This window comes from Acomys russatus, chromosome 29, assembly GCF_903995435.1.
Source record: "Acomys russatus chromosome 29, mAcoRus1.1, whole genome shotgun sequence".
Taxonomy (NCBI): domain Eukaryota; kingdom Metazoa; phylum Chordata; class Mammalia; order Rodentia; family Muridae; genus Acomys; species Acomys russatus.
In genome coordinates this window covers 11613151-11629641 of record NC_067165.1, presented here as the reverse complement: position 1 = coordinate 11629641, position 16491 = coordinate 11613151, and the positions used below count along the sequence as shown (strand labels likewise).

Genomic DNA, 16491 nt, shown 5'->3' with positions numbered 1-16491 from the left:
TATAACAGTTGTTATGGAAGTTTTGGTTTCTCAGGTGTGTTATGTAAACATGTTTTTGTTTTTACCCCAGGTGTGGGATATGGGATTGTCCACAGCAGCAGACTATTGGCCCAGTGTGGCTCTGAGAAGGGCGTGGTCTTTGCCAGCTGCAGTTAGTTTAATTCTGAACTGGGATGGGGGAATGCTTAGAGAAGGAAGAAGAACGCTGCTGCTTCCTCCTGCTGCTCCTGGTTCCCTGGTTGCTGTTGATGTAATTTGACGAGAAGAAGTCAAAGGTATCTTGAAATGAGGATTAGAATTGCCCCAAGGAACCTGACAACCCTAAACAGCAGGAAGTAGCCAAAGAAAATTATACCTCCTTTTCCCGCTAACCTTCTTTCTCTCCTACCTGGTGTTGGGTGTGTTGGAAGGGACTGGGATGGAGAAGGAAGAGATATAAGAAACCAAAATAAAAACAGATTTAAAAAATATGCCAAAAAACAGTCAAATACTAAAACAAATAAATAAACACAAACAAACAAAGATAATAAAATCTGGGACATACGGATAATATGCCCACCCTATAGGCAAGCAGATGGCCAGAGCCAATGCTGTTGACTACCAACAGTCAGGAGTATTAAGTGATGACGTTTGAGCAAAATTGAGTGGGTCTGAGCTTTGGTTCTAGGAAACCCAGTTTACAGTAGAATTCTGTCAGCAACAAGTAGTTAGGTAAGGGCAACTACTAATTTTGCTTTTACTAGTCCCAAAGATCCCAAGTATACAGAAGAGGGCACATGACTCAGAAGTCATCTTTTAAAACTTAAGAAATTATGCATATTCATGAGTGTGTGGGTGGGTATGTGCATGTGCCTGTGGAGGCCAGAGACACTGTATCTCCTGGACCTAGAGTTGCAGGAACCAAACCCCAGTCCTTGGCAAGAGCAGTATGTGCTTCCATTAGTTACTTAAAAAAAAAAAAAAATCCTAAAGAAAGTTATTATTTGGTGGGTTTTATCCCTTTATTAAGACATACTGTCAATTACAGTGTGACATTAATATTTTTAACCAAAGTTATTTTATTGTTTTGAAGTGGACTTATGTAGCCCAGGCTTGCCATACAGCCAAGGATGACTTTGAATTTAGGCTCTTTCTGCCTCTACCGTCCATGTGCTGGGATTATAGGCCTGCATCACCACAGCTGGTTTTATGTGGTCCTGGTGAGCCGCATGCCCAGCTTCCAAGGCAACTTTTACAAATTACAGTGACACAAGAACTCAAGAGAACAGAAAATGATAACATTTTCAATATTAAAAAAATTACATGACATAAATGAAAGCCAGCTGGCTTATCACTTCAAAGGTCCACCAACGTTTGCAATAAAAAGCCGTGCCCAGTAGGATTGCAAAGTGATAACATTTGGGGTAGTCTTTAAGATCCTAGGCTATGTAAGCACTGTTGTTGCAAAAAATCACAGACATTCAAAGACTCCTCACTGGCTGCCTGGCTGAGCCCATCAGGGCACAGAAGATAGGGAGCCCTTGTTTAGGGGTTGTTTTTTAGGAAAGCAGCTGACAGCTTGTGTAAATCCTAGGATGACACTCTGCAACTAGCATTTCTACCAACCACAAAGTGCCTGGTACACACTGGAGGAAGCTCCACAGTGTTCATTGAATTAACGGGAGGAAAGAACAGGCCAGCTTCCTTTTCTAATGCAAGACTGCCAAGATTGCTTCTGTAAGGCCACAGAGGCCTGACTTTTCCTGCTCGATCCTTTGGAATCAGGGCAAGAATCTGCCTCATTAATGTTGCCTCAACATTTTTAATTTAAATGTTGGGAGCAGATGACTATCCTGGACAAGCGGCAAATTACAGGGACTAAGCACACAATGCTGTGGTTGTAAAACATCCAGTTTTATTTTTTGTTTGTGGTTTAGCAATTTCTCACTTTGTGTACCAATTTTGATATTTATGGACAGAGACCAGCATATAATTGAACCAAACATCACAGGCTAACTTTTAAAAACCACAAATCCTGGATTTAAAACTCACTGTACCAGGGGTTTATTCCTAAAACCTTACTTTGATTTCTTGTTGTGAGGACAACGCTCCCTGCTTCAATCAGAAACCTTGTTTCCCTCTAACCTCTCCTCACTCTCCCCATCTAGCTCTAGGAGTTCCCATCCTTCAGGCTTGTATTTGTCTGCTATTAAGTCTACACACTAGGGGGCAAATAAACAGATTATGAACCACTGTTTGCATAGACCCTGAGGTCTAAGGTGTATACACAAACAATTGTTTAGGATTTATACAGACATCTTTAGAAAATAATACCAAGTTGTTTCCAAAGTAAGTTTTTTCCACTTATATCCTAAAGTGCTTAAAAGTACCTTTTTTATTTTTTGGTTTTTCGAGACTGGGTATCTCTGTGTTATCTTGGCTGTCCTGGACTCACTTTGTAGACCAGGTTGGTCTTGAACTCACAGTGATCTGCCTGCCTCTGCCTCCTGAGTGCTGGGATTAAAGGCATAAGCCACCACGCCCGGCTTAAAAGTACCCTTTGTCATACTCCTGCTCCCTAATTTTTAATTTCAGCATTTCATCTTTGATAACTTTTAAACAACAAAACAAATCAAACAAGTCAATTCCTTTCGAGTCATGGAAAAGTAGAGGCTGAGAGCAACTCTCACCCAGAACTGGTCTGGGCTCATGAAGACAGGATAACAACAAACTGAAAAGTAAACCATTACCTGCTAACACAGTGGTCCCAGCAGAGCAATGCTGGAACCCAGGCAGACAAATGGCACCGTACAACCATAAAGTAACCTCATGAAAATTAAAGGCCCAGCTTTCAAAGCTGTTTTAAACTCCAAAGAGCACACTGGCATACTACACTGCTCTTTTGGAGCAGCTTGTTTCAAATGCCAGGTTTTCAAAGTGCCAGTTTCCTCAAGGTGGCAGAACTCTAGCATCAGGGTGACCACCGTGCCCAGACACAGCACTTACCTTCTGAAGTCCCTCGACAGTGCTTGGCAGGCTCAGTAAGTCTGCAGCAGACTTGACATTGCCTTTCAGGTGGCTAACTGCAGAACTCAACAGAGAAATCTGAAAAAGATTACCAACAGTGAAAGCAGGCTCTGTAGGTTCTGTATGCTCCCTGCACAAACGCTACGGCTCCCAACACCAGCTCACAGGAGTGGAGGAACTGTGGACTGTGGAAGAGCTCAGGCTCAGGAAGCAGCAACAACCCCCTCCTTCCCTGGCCAGCTGAGCTGGTGCCAAAGTGGCAGAGCCAAGTGTCATTCTTTACCTTAGTCTAGCTGTGGCATGGTGCAAAACTCCTGAATTACTCAGAAGGTACGGTGCCTCCACACCATCCTTCAACAGTTAGCTGAGCAGGAGAAGACTGATGATCAAGGACCACTTCAGAACTTCACTTTGGTAAAATAGAACACCTCAGTTATTTAACTGAACTTTGTTCCTGTCCAAGTGGGGACGTATATTATAGAGTAAAAGCCCATCATCACAAAATATAGTCCACGGGAACGGTGTCCTGACAACGTGAACAGTGCTTTCAGCTACTTGGGGACTTGGTTTTGGTTTAATAATGTGATTAATATTTCAGACTCAATAGCTCAACCAAAGCATTACTTTGTACCCTGAAGGAGCTCAATAAATACCCACTGACTCACTGAAGGATGCAATGAATGTATTAAAACAGAAATGAATAAAAATAAAATGTGCCTTCCTTTCTGCTACTTAAGGGTAGGGTCCTGAGTAGGTGGATTCCTATCTTGAATGCGGACTGGGGGAACCTGCCTAACATGCAATTTCAGGCTCCAAGTTCACATTCTAACAAACGCAGTGTGACTCAAAACATTCTTCAAAGAGTCTTGGTACCAGACTGCTCTCTTATTCTGAATTTTAGGGTGAGAATAAAGGCCTATCACAGCTGTAACGAGTGGCCTCACAAACACCCGACTGTCTGGGCATTTGCCAAGCTGTGGCAGACCCCAGAGGACGGGAGACACGGCAGAACCCTGGCACTTGGCATTTCCTCTGTGCACCTTAGTCGCAACCCTAGGGATTTAGCCAGAACATTCTGTTAAGCTGCTTCACAATTCCTGGCATACAGACAGTATGAGATAATGAAGGATTGTTGTATTAAGCTACTAAGTTTGGAAATTAAATGTAACCCAGCAACAGATGATTAACATAGGTTACAAGAATTAAAGGACACATGTGACTATAGTTCTTAGCACATTACTGAGTAAAAAATCTTTTTTAAAGGATTTATTTATTTATTATTATGTATACAGTGTTCTGCCTACATGTACACCTATAGGCCTGAAGAGGGCATCAGATCACAGATGGTTGTGAGCCACCATGTGGTTGCTGGAAATTGAACTCAGGACCTCTGGAAAAGCAGTCGGTGCTCTTAACTGCTGAGCCACCTCCCAGCCCCCAGTGGCAGATCCTTGGAAGTAAAATGTAGGGCTGGAGAGATGGCTCAGAGGTTAAGAACACTGACTGCTCTCCCAGAGGTCCTGAGTTCAACTCCCAGCACCCACATGGTGGCTCACAAGCATCTATAATGTAATCTCATGCCCTCTTCTGGACTGCAGCTGTACAAGCAGGCAGATCGTTGTATACATAATAAATAAATTAATCTTAAAAAAAAAAAAAAGTAAAATGTAAGGAGTACTTACACACGCCACATTCTCTCAGTGTTCTCAAATACGCAGACCACTCACCAATGCTCTAACTCTGTCCATTTGAAAAGAAAAAGGTGAGACGCCTCAGCCCACTCTGAAAAAATACTTTAAGAAAGCTATAAACCTCTTATGGTAGCAATCATATCAGGGAGGTTTTTGTGTTTTTGCCATCCCTTTAAGAAGCTATGGATGACACTGAGGCTTCAGAGAGCATAAGGAAGCAGGCGTTCTCACGCAGTGTCCATGGGGACGTGAACTGGAAAAGGACTGTTTTGCAAGCATAGCCCTCAGATGTTTATATCCTTGTTTAGCGGCCTCATTTATAGAAACCTATCTTGACGATTACTTGTTCAAAGGCACAAGGAAATATGCACAACAGGGCTTTCTTATTTGTACCAGCAAAAACCTAGCATTATCTAAATGCCTATCACGAGCTATGTAGATACATTCGGCGAACAAAGGACACAGGACGCTGCAGCACACCACATACTGAATGTCTCCATTTATTTACACACACACTTAGTGTGACCTCTCGGCTGATAACATATGACAAGCTGTTATAGCTTTGCAATGCACAGAGGTGCGGGCTGTAGTGCTACCATGGACAGCTATGTGCGAAGGGAAGGGAGGGGACGCCTCTCCCAGGCAGGTTTTCCAACTAGTCTACATGTTCTATTACGTGGTAATCATTCAGACACCAGTGGATAAACTACTTTCACTGACAACTGCTAGGTCCTCAAGGAATAAGAGCACACTGTGCTCTGCGGATCTGGGTAGAAACTATCCTATCAGGTACTCCAGTATCTTAAGGCTATGGCAGAGCTCGTCAGGAGTATCTTAGGAACACTATGGTCTCAGAGAAGGCCAATGTGGCTGCTGGAGCTGCCATTTCACGTCAAGACAGAGAAGCACTAAAAGCCAACGCAGGAGGACCTGGCTAGGCCTTTTCTCTGTGTCGCGGCACTGTGAGTCTAGACTGCAGAGCGTGAGCTGCATCCCTAGGACTATGCTCTGCAGAGCTGACACTGCAGTTACTGAGCACACAATCGGTGTCTTTCTCACTTACAAGACCTGGATAGCAGACTGGTCGCCGGCTCAGTGGCGCACCGCTACAGCACAAAGCTAGAGTCTACCTTCCAGACCTCCCCTCTTCAGTCGAGCCAAAGGACGAGTTATGACTTTTATGCATATTATATGATTTTTTTCAGCAAAAGTAAAAATAACCATTGCAGACTATTTACTTACTATAAATCTTATACTTCAAAAGCAAAAATGCCACTTTTTTCTTTAGAGTTGAACTCCATGTTATTTAAATAGCAAGAAAAAAAGTACGAAAACAGATAATCACAAATGATGAGTGATTAGGAGTGGGGACTCTCTACTTAGACCTGGCTGTCCTGGAACTCGCTATGTAGACTAGGCTGGCCTTAAACTCCAGAGATTCTGCAGCTATCGTCACAGTGCTGGAATTAAAGGTGCACCTGGTCCTACTTAATCCTGTAAAAATGGAAGGAAAACAGGCTAGATTACTGCACAATGCTGTGACCTTGGGTAACCTCTGAGTCTCAATTTCCCCTTTTTTTTTCCCCCTTCCTGTTTTGTTTTTCAAGACAGGGTTTCTCTGTGAAACCCTGGCTATCCTGAAACTTGCTCTGTAGACCAGGCTGGCCTTGAACTCACAGAGGCCTGCCTGTGCCTCCCAAGTGCTAGGACTAGCACCGCCAGACAAGGCTCAATTTTCTTACCCGAACACTGGGGATACCACTTTCTACTTCATGTGACTAAAGACACAGAGAACGGGGATCATACATGCAGTACAGCTAACAGAGTGGCCTGCGCAAAGGAAATATTTAATGTGTAGCAGTTATCACCGCTGCCCGGATTTTCACCACCAGCTTGAGGCTGACTACAATCTCTGGATACAATTAGAAGCTTTTGCAAATGGCCATCATACAAGTGCTTAAAGAGAGCAGAAGGGAAAGACAGAGGGGCACCTGAGGTCCCTGATAACTATGCTTGTTGATTTACTTTATCTCTGGCTTCTTTCTGTGCCCAGCTAGGGCTATAAGGAAGAACTAAAACTTCCTCAATATACAGTCTTTACACTTAGGTATTCTTTTACAAAGGTAGTCCATTCTTGTTATTAGGTAGGTTTAGCGTCTGAAAAGCTACAGCAAATGTTGAATTAGTGAATGCTAAACCACTGATCCTGGGGGGTGGGGGGTGGGGGGGATGGGGGCAGTGGGGGCTAGGTTCCTGTAAACCCTTTGGTCACATTTTCAGTTAACTTATCAATATGATATATAACCTTGTGTTCCTGTTTAAACATCTCACTTAGTGACGCTGCTGACTTATTAACCCTGACCTCACAGCCAGGAGCACTAAAGTGATGCCTGGAGGTAGGCCACCTGACAGTGAAATTGCCAACGAAGAGCACAAAAATGTGAAAAACGACACAAAATGTACCATAAACCCCACTTGTTTACAGTGTGAGAAGAGAACAAGAAACCAGGAGCTCCAGCCTTCGGTGTCTGCTGGGTGACCCCAAGTTATTGCTGCTCTGCAAACGTCAGCGAATGACTGAAAAAGCCTCATCCTTAGAGATTCTGAGTAGATAAAATTAAGATCAACTGTACTGTCCTACTGAGAGTAACCTCCTCTCTTTCTCCAGGGCCCACCCGGTCCATTTCCCCTTCAGGACTTAGCCCGACACTTCTGGGAAAGCTGACTGCAGTCTGGGTTGGTGTTCATTTAATCATGCCCTCAGAATCCGAGCCATGTGGACCTACTTCATGTGAAGCTGCTCACTGTCCTGTATTCTGTTCGCCGTAAGATCACCGGGGTAAGGAACTGCATCTTTTTGGTTCTAAATCTATTTTAGTCTGAATAGTGGTGCTCCCTTAAAAGATTCATGTTCAAAATCTCCAATGTGGTGGCAGTAAGAGGAGGGGCCCTTCAGGCAGGACAGGAGAGGGCTCTACTTTCATGAACAGCCCAGAAGCCACTTCGCTCCTTCTGCTAATGAAGATGTAAAGAAGGCACCACACATGAAGCAGACAGTGAGCCCTCACCACAGACCAAATGTGCCAGGACCCTGAGCCTGGACTCCTGGACCTCCAGGGCCGTGAGTAATAAACTCCTATTGTTCATAAGTTGCCTAGCCTAAGGGGTTCTGTTAGCGAAGTTGGAATGGACTAAGGCAGAATCAAAGGGTTTAGCTCCACACAAGCAGCTCTGTAAACATCTGCCTCCAGAGAGGGAGTCCTCCTCTAGCTGTCAAGAGGGAGCCAGCAGGTACCAGAGGTTTCATGAATAAAACAGAGTGTAAATCAAGTTTCCAGGACTAGCTTAAAGTGTGCCAGCATGAGTTTCTCTTTCTTTTCTAGTACCATGTTGGGATAAATGCTAACTACCCATGAAAAGCTGCATTTCCACATACACTTGGCACGTGAAGTGGGGGACACATTCAAACTACAGCATACTGTCATGCATGTTTACTGGGCAATGTTGACATTTTTACTGTGGTTCCAGGCAGAAGCCATTTTCCTGCATTACCTTCAGCTGACTCGGTAGTAGGACTAATTCTTGTTAAATGACAGCATACATTTTCTTGTTGTTGGTATATTTCAATTTCTTAAAAATGCTACTAGAAGCACCTGAATTGACAATTACCATTAGATATAGAAACATAATTAAATACTATTTTCATCTTTATTCCTGTTTTGGCTCAGGACAAATGCTGCTTACTTGAATAGAGATGTGCAGCATTAGCTTTAGGAAACCACCCAGCCCGCCAAACTCCCTTTGGAAACAACGGGCAGCTCCACCTCATCACCATTCATCGCTCTGGGTTTATGCTAGCAGAGAACACCTCTGTATTAGGTTAGCCTTAAACATCAATCTAGCGTCTGCTAATGCACAGTGCTACCAGTCTGCAAAGAGCTTCAGGAACTTTCTCCAGGTTCATACACGAAGTCCTAGGGTTTCCTACAGCACACAAAGCGCGGGTTTCCCCTGGAGCAGTCCTAGAATGCCGATGTGCAACGAGGAGGTGGGAAGCAGGCAGCTGATGTTTGTCTTTCCATGCAGAGAAATCTTATCCTTGTCTGAGAATGGCTGACTATTCTGCCAACTGGAGGCCACAGACTGCGCAGGAGAAACGTCTGTCCTCTTAGAGCTGTGCCATTCACACCTGATGTCACCTCTGTCCATGCTGCTCATTTGCTGTGCGAATGAATGCAGGGCCACAGTTGATTCTATTCTTTGTGCACAAAAGGAATGAATATCTGCTTTTCTTCAATTACTAAGACCCTAACAGATGGTAACTAGTAAACCCTAGTTGCTATCATCCATCACTTATTTCCTCTGTGATAAAATAAGTTAGAGCCAGGTGGCTCATATCATCTCAGCATGCAGCCAGTATGGACTAAATAATCAAACTCTGTCTCAAAGCCAAAAGCCAAAATAAAACAAAACCCCCACATAGGAATGACTAGGAATGTCAAAAGGCACTGAACATTTTCTGGGTGAACCACTGCTCTCAGAACATTCCATTTTACCTACTTATGGTGTCTTAGTCTCCTTCCTGTAGCCACAGCTAAATACCATAGAGTGGGTGACTTATAAACAGGCTTGTTCAGCTCACTTAACAACATGTGACTGCATCTAATGAAGACTGTTTTGCTTCATCATAATACAGTGGAGGGCATTACACACACGTGATAAAAGCAAACACGTGTGCCAGCATGGGTTTCTCTTTCTTTTCTAGTACCATGTTGGGGTAAATGCTAACTACCCATGAAAGGCTGCACTTCCACATACACTTGACATGTGAACGGTGGGACATATTCAAACCACAGCATACTGTCATGCATGTTTACTGGGCAACGTAGACCTTTCTACTGAGGGTTCCAGGCAGAAGCCACTTCCTTAGAGCGCTGGATTTCAGCCTTCACCCTGAACTATCTCACTCCCAAAACGGAGGTGAAAGGTGTAACTTTATATATATTTACAAGCCCTTTCTTCTAACAGTGCTCCTTCTAGTAATCCGTGGACTCCACCCTTAAGAGAATGTTCTCTTAATCCCAACACACATGACATACCTAACTTTTAAGTATTCTGTATGTGTATTATTCATTTGGTTCTTGAGTTTTCTTTTCAAAGACCAACTAAACTGAAAATAAAAAGCCAAACTAAATCAGCAACAAGAACAAGAACAAAAAACAACCCAAAACCCAAATATTAGAACAGGTCTATGGATCCCAATATAATTCTTTACATGTGTAAGACTGTTGGTCAAAATCCTTAGACTAAACACCATTTCTCTGGTAGGTTCCTTCTTCTGGAAGCAATGCCTACTGAGCTCTGCACAACTTTGGGGCTGAAGAAGCTTGCTTAGACTTGTCTGGACACAGCACTTACCTGACTCTACCGCCTGCTGCTAAACTATTCCAGCTGACTGTTAGCGGTGTGGCATTTCGAGATCTGACTTGCCACCTATACCACTACTCCAGTGCTGACCCTCTAGGTTGGTAAACCCTCTTAAATGAACCGTCCACTGACAACAGGCTCCTCCTCCCCCTTCTTACTCGACACCTGTACTACTCTGTGGGAAAAGCTGACTCAACTGTTTACAACTCCCTCTATAAAGCTCTGCCTCTGTGGATGTGCAGAAAGGGTTAACACTTTAAATACCTGGTGAATGCTCTTTCAATTCTGGCAAATAGTATTTGCTGTTGTTGGGTTTTTAAAACAAACAAACAAACCCCCAAATCCTACCATTTTAACATGTTGGGATCACAGCAGTCAAACTCCAATTTAAAAAGACAAAACCCGAACTTATAAATTCATACCAAATGCTCACTGACCAATGTAAATTCATCTCTACAGCCTACATGGGAAGAAAGGCACACTCCTGCTACCTGCTTATTCATTTCTGTGATGTTGATCCAGACTCTGCTCAAGCCCAGCTCCCCGGACTCAATCTTCTCGAGTTGTTTTTGCTTGCTGAGAAGTTCCTCATTAAGTTTGGGGATTTCCTGGAATGAGCTTTTCTGATTAGACTCCACTGAAAGCAAAATAAGAACAACTGTAAATAAGTACCACACTCCCTCTGGTTCCAGAACTTAAAAAAAAAAAAAAAAAAGCAATCTCAAGGTAGGACAGAGAAGAAAGATTAGTGAATAATTAATGAGTTAATTTTGGGATGATGATGACTTTAAAAAAAGTGAAGGCCAGGCAGCGCTATTATTCATGTAAATGTGCATCGTTAGCCATTTTACCCTTTCATCACAAAGCCGTAAGTGAGGTGACTGAGCTCAATGACAGCTTTAGCTTGGCATGTGCAAGGCACTGGGTTCTGTCCCCAGGACCACAAAACAACGGGACAGTGAAGGCAGGTGACTGAAAACCATAACAAAAGCCATGAGCATTAGGGGTTAGATGATTTCAACTCTTAACTTATTTTGAGTAAATTACTCAATTTTCTTGGAGCGCAGTTTCTTTATCTGGAATGGTGTGGTGAGATTCATTTCTCAAGAGTGTTAGAAAGAAGGGACTGAATGGTTGTAAAGCATTAACACAACTGGCCAGGCATACAGTAGGTGATAAATATGTGTCTGACCAACTTTCAGATTAGTCAGCTAAGACTTACAATTCCTACTCCATGGATGCTCAAGGTGCCATAACAACCTACCTCTAATTGCTTATTTTACGGTACTTTTAAGTTGGCTGACTGTGAGGTGGTGTGCAAACACTGAGAGGAGGCCTAAGATCACTTCATAAATAGCAGTGTTTTCTTAAGCCAACCCACAAGCTCAAGATGAACCAGAAGAGAAGCACACTGGGTGAAGCGCAGGGAGGCATTTGGACTCTGAAATAACAGTTCCTGCGTGGGTAAGGGATCTAAAGCCCGAGGCAGAGGCTGAGAGTGTGCCCTCTTCTTTCTTTAAAAAGCATTTTTTCCTCTTAATGGAAAATAAAATATTGATAATGGCTGTTCCCCTAGAATAAAACCTACATTTTTCTTCAGGTCACAGACTTCCTGATTAGTTAATATATATATATTTTAAAGCCCAAAGCTGGCATACAGGACAAATATAAAATAATTTACTAAAATGTGGATGAACCCCATGACTTGGTTTTGCCCATTTCTGTACAGTCTGCTTTTAGAATATCATTTTAGGCACTCGGTAAATACTTGTTACCTAAATAAACCTGATCTTTGCTGACCTCCCCAAGCTCATCTCAGCACATCACCTTCCTCTTCAATCCAGCAAAGAAAACTCAGAAAGTGAACACCCCAGACAAGCAAGCACACTTAACAGTAACAAAGCCCCATGAAAGGAGGGTGGTGGTGATATCCCTTTAAGCAAGCCCACTACGGAGCAATTCACAATAATGAAATGAGGTATTTTCATTTATTTTTCAAAAGTAGCTGCCACAGAACTGCATTCTAAGTAACAGACTTCCCTGAGTGCTTTTACTGTAGCATTTGATTTACACATGAGTCACAGAACACATTCCATCTCAGACAGTAAGAGCATTTCATTACTCATTCTAATGAATGCAGCTCTGTGTCACTGGATTGCTTAGTTTCAACTAGGTTGTAAAGAAACGACCATGCCACAAATGCCTTCCGAGCAGAGATGGTCAAACACCCTTGGTGGGGGGCGGGTCGCTCTTTCCTGACGTCTATGCGCAGTAAGTAGGACTTAAAGTGCAAACAAGTAAGACAAAGACATAAATGACCCGAGCTACATCTGTTAACTAACAAATACAGAAAGCTGACAAGCCCTGAGGACACTCTGGATCCCGGGGAGTCTATGAGCCAAGAGGGGATCATAATCATTATCTGATGTGGGCGTTTTAGGAGAGACAAGCCAAGTTGAGGCAAGGCACTTTTGTTACATAAATGGAAGTATGGCAAACAAACAACTTACGATTACTTATTCATGCTCTTTCACCAAGGAAAGCAACTCATTTAAAATTTAATATGTTGACTCTCAAAAGAATTTACCTAGTTCTCATTTTTTCATCTTTATGATTAGGAAATGGAAATTTCTACATACAACCTTCAGACACAACACACAAAATGCCAATGCCCTCACAATTGACAGTAAATTTTGATATGATTATCACCAAATGACATGCTACTACTGAGCCTCCACTTGTGCCAGCCCTGTACTTGACACCACTGTAGTTCTTAGTGTTGAGGTGAAGGGAGGGTTACTACAGATGCTGACAGTTGTCATAACAGAGTAATGACCAAAGTGCTGTCGAGGCAAAATACATCTTCATGTGTCATGCATGGCTAAGAAAATACAGGTTCAGGAAGAAAATGTGATTGTTCTAATTTCATAGTGAGTAACGAGAAGCAAACAGCCAAACTGTATGCTCTTCAGGTTCTCAAGATGTCAGGGACACATCTTTGTACCTGTATTCACAGAAGAACAGTGAACATTTCGTACAAAATATCAGACCACTACTTTCCCTGGATGAGCAGGAAAGGAGATGCTTGACTGACTAGTGCTTTCCTTCACTACCAAATTCTTTTCTCTTCTGCTAATATCTCATCATTGACAGGAAATATTAGAGATAAAATTTGGTTTGGAATGACTGTGGAAGTCTTTTGAAATTCCTGATTTGGGATAAAGAATACTGAATTAAATTCCAATGCCAGAGGCTGGGGAGATGGCTCAGTGGCCAAGAGCACTGGCAGCTCTTCCAGAAGACCTGAGTTCAATAGCTAGCACCTACATGCTGGCTCACAACAGTCTGTAATTCCAGCTCCAGGCGATCTGACACCCTCTTCTGGCCTCCACAGGTACTGCACATACATGGTGTGCAGACACATGCATGCTGAACAAATATTTATCAACTGACTGTCAGGCCTACTGAATGTCTTACATTTTTTAAACAGATCCATGGCAAGCCTAGGTAAGGCACACACTGCCTTGGTATTCTGTAAGTACAGGCACAGCACAGTGGCAGAAAGCAGTCTCTAGAGGGCTGGCCTGAACAAGGTATGACATGTGTAAACATATAATTGCTGTATGTGATCAAAACAAGGTGTGTCGCAAACCTAGGAAGCTCAACTAATTATTGAGAGTTGACAGGACAGAAAGCTGTGGTCAGTGGTCACATATAGTTCAACACTTCTCCCAAGTTATGACTATTATTTACGTTCAAACACAATATAGGCTTAAGAATATTTACAATATTGCAAAATCCAGAATTACACAGGAGGAAACCCTACAGGACAGACACTGGTTTTTTTTTTTTTTGTGCTGTTCTTTGATTCAACCATATACATGAGAATGATTCTGACAAAGAATTGTGGGCTTACCCAATCTCGTCCCTGAGCCAGAAATTCAGAAGAAAACCAAAGTGAACATTAAGAAGTTTTAAAAACATCATCGCTAGAGACACCAGTAACTCTGAGGAGGCGCTGTCTCATGCCAAGGTCAAAGCTTGAGTGAGTGTAGGTCAAGAGAGGCTGAGTGAAGGGAGGCGGGAGTTTGTGATTTTTCTAGGCTTAAGAGGAAAAGCAAAAGCTCAAATTCCACTTTTGGGGCCAGAATCCTTTGAGGAGCCTGTGCTGAGTTTCCTGGTATGCTATGACAATTGAGGTCTGTGATTAAGCTGAAACTGGCACCTTAGCTCAGAACATTAACTCTTAAAATCTAGAACCAAAAGTTATACTTTGTTTAAGAAAGGAGAAAATTACTCATCTAAACCTGGTTGAAACCACAGTATAAACACATCTTTCAGAAAAGAAGTAGTGTGGACGTATGAAACTGAACGCTGCATTTACAACATATGCTGTTTTGTAACGTGAGACGCCTCACTCATGAGACAGGGATCTCCATCAGCTGGACTGTGCTTGCGGCAAGAGCTGTTATGGTTAGCGCACCTCTTCATGAGTGGGTATTGTACTTCAAAGATCAAAAGGATTTCTACAGCTTTAAGGTGGTGATGTTCTCGGTATTTGACGTTTTCCCCCTTGAAACCGATGTTGCAAACAAGCATCCTATGGAAAGAAGGCTGTTAGTTACTTACCAGTTCCTGCTCTGTGCTTGACCACCAAAACCACACGCATACATACGAAATCAGCTCTTTCAACGTCTACTAAACTCTTCAAAGACTACTGGTCCAAATTGATACAGAAATAACTTGTGGTCACTTTCAGATATTCACAGAGCTTTTACAGGCGCTGGGACAGTAATGAGTACAGCAGAGGCTATAAATAGAAACTTAGGGACAAAGAGCAAGAGGACCAGGTACAGCTCTCAGCTCTATCACACTGAATTGTTAGACAAGCTTAATTTTTCTAGGCTTGTTTTTTTTTAAAACCTTTAGTTACATATATTTTTTTATTTATTAATATGTGTGGGTGCACACACGCCACAGCATGCCTGTGGAAGTCAGAGGACAAGAGTTAGTGCTCTCCTTCCAGCACGGAGGGATCTTTGAGACTGAACTCAGTTGATTAGGTTTGGCAGCAAGTGCCTATACCTGCTGAGCCACCTTGCTTACCCAGGTGCTGCTGCTTCTTGTTTTTTTAGAACACAAATAGTAATACTCATCGGTTTTTGTTTTTGGTTTTTTTGGTTTTGTTTTCTTGAGACAAGGTTTCTCTATGTAGCTCAGGCTGTCCTGGACTCACTTTGTAGACCAACACCCGGCGATCCGCCTGCCTCTGCCTCCCAAGCGCTGGGATTAAAGGCGTGTGCCACCACACCTGCCCTCGTTGTTTAAAAAAAAATATGGACGGCTTCATGAATTTGCATGTCATCCTTGTGCAGGGGCCAGGCTAATCTTCTTTGTACCATTCCAATTTGAGTCTACGTGCTGTGGCTTGGCACCAGCAGACAGTGTGTAAATGGTGGCTCTTACAATGACTGTTGCCCATTCCTATGTTCTTATAGTGTGTTGAAAGAGGAAGTCATCAGACACATGCTTCCACATTTCAGTCGCTGGCCCTGTGAGGTAGGAGGAAGCAGTGTGGTGTCAACAGCCACTTTGTAACTGGAGCTCAGGCTGTACGTGCAGTTTAATTGGGGCTCTGGGATTCTGGCCTACAGTTCTCCCCCTTTGCACTGAGCTGACTACAATGTCATAATTTCAGATGCTACTTGTCCTGATGGAACATATACACTGAACTTATTTATGGGTTGGAAAAAAAAAAAAAAAAAGAAAAACAAGGGTTACTACAGTCAACAAAATGTGTGGTTGCTTACCAGAATGGGCAAATTCCTAATTCAGCATGGGCCAGCTTTTCTGAAAACTCGAAAAAAAGACTTGACCACTTACTTGTCGTAAATTTTTCCTTGAGGGCATCCAGATCCTCCTTGAGCGCCACTTGCATCCACACCAAGCCAACGCAGGCCGCCACACAGGCGGCGAGGATGACAAAGGCACAGAGGGGATAACAGATCTTGCAGCATCGTAAGTAGTCGCCCCTGTCGTAGGAAGACATTCAGCCATGAGTGAGGAGGTGGTGGTGAGGAAGCCTATCAGCAACAGTAGTCTGTGCTGTCATGTGCTGTCTTCTCCAATGGATAACCGGTGAATTTACCAAGGAACACAGGATAGTACACTTACATCCAATTGCAGGATATTGAAAACGACTGAACAATATGACCTATGAAAAACTCTATTGGGTACAAAGGTTTCAAACTGCACAGGAAACAGGGAGTGCCTGTGGGTCGTGGCAAGCACGCGTAGGCTCCAGCTCACTGCTGTCAATTCAGGAAGGAGGCTGTTGGGGCTGAACTCAGTCCGAGGACCGTCAAAG

At 43.1% G+C, this 16491-nt stretch overlaps 1 protein-coding gene and 1 non-coding gene across 2 annotated transcripts in view; both read right to left on the bottom strand.

Moving 5' to 3' along the window:
• The window catches only part of Efcab14 (EF-hand calcium binding domain 14), a 41400-nt gene that overhangs the window by 22903 nt on the left and 2006 nt on the right, over positions 1–16491 (bottom strand). Inside the window, exons 2-4 of the mRNA XM_051172221.1 lie at positions 16008–16156; positions 10616–10761; positions 2986–3084 (exon numbers count right to left, since the gene is read on the bottom strand). Of these exons, the coding sequence (XP_051028178.1) occupies positions 2986–3084; positions 10616–10761; positions 16008–16156 (394 nt within the window). The remainder of the gene's footprint in view (positions 1–2985; positions 3085–10615; positions 10762–16007; positions 16157–16491) is intronic.
• On the bottom strand, positions 15455–15559 carry LOC127212127 (U6 spliceosomal RNA). The gene has a single exon (XR_007833509.1). It is a non-coding gene; the product is annotated as a U6 spliceosomal RNA (small nuclear RNA).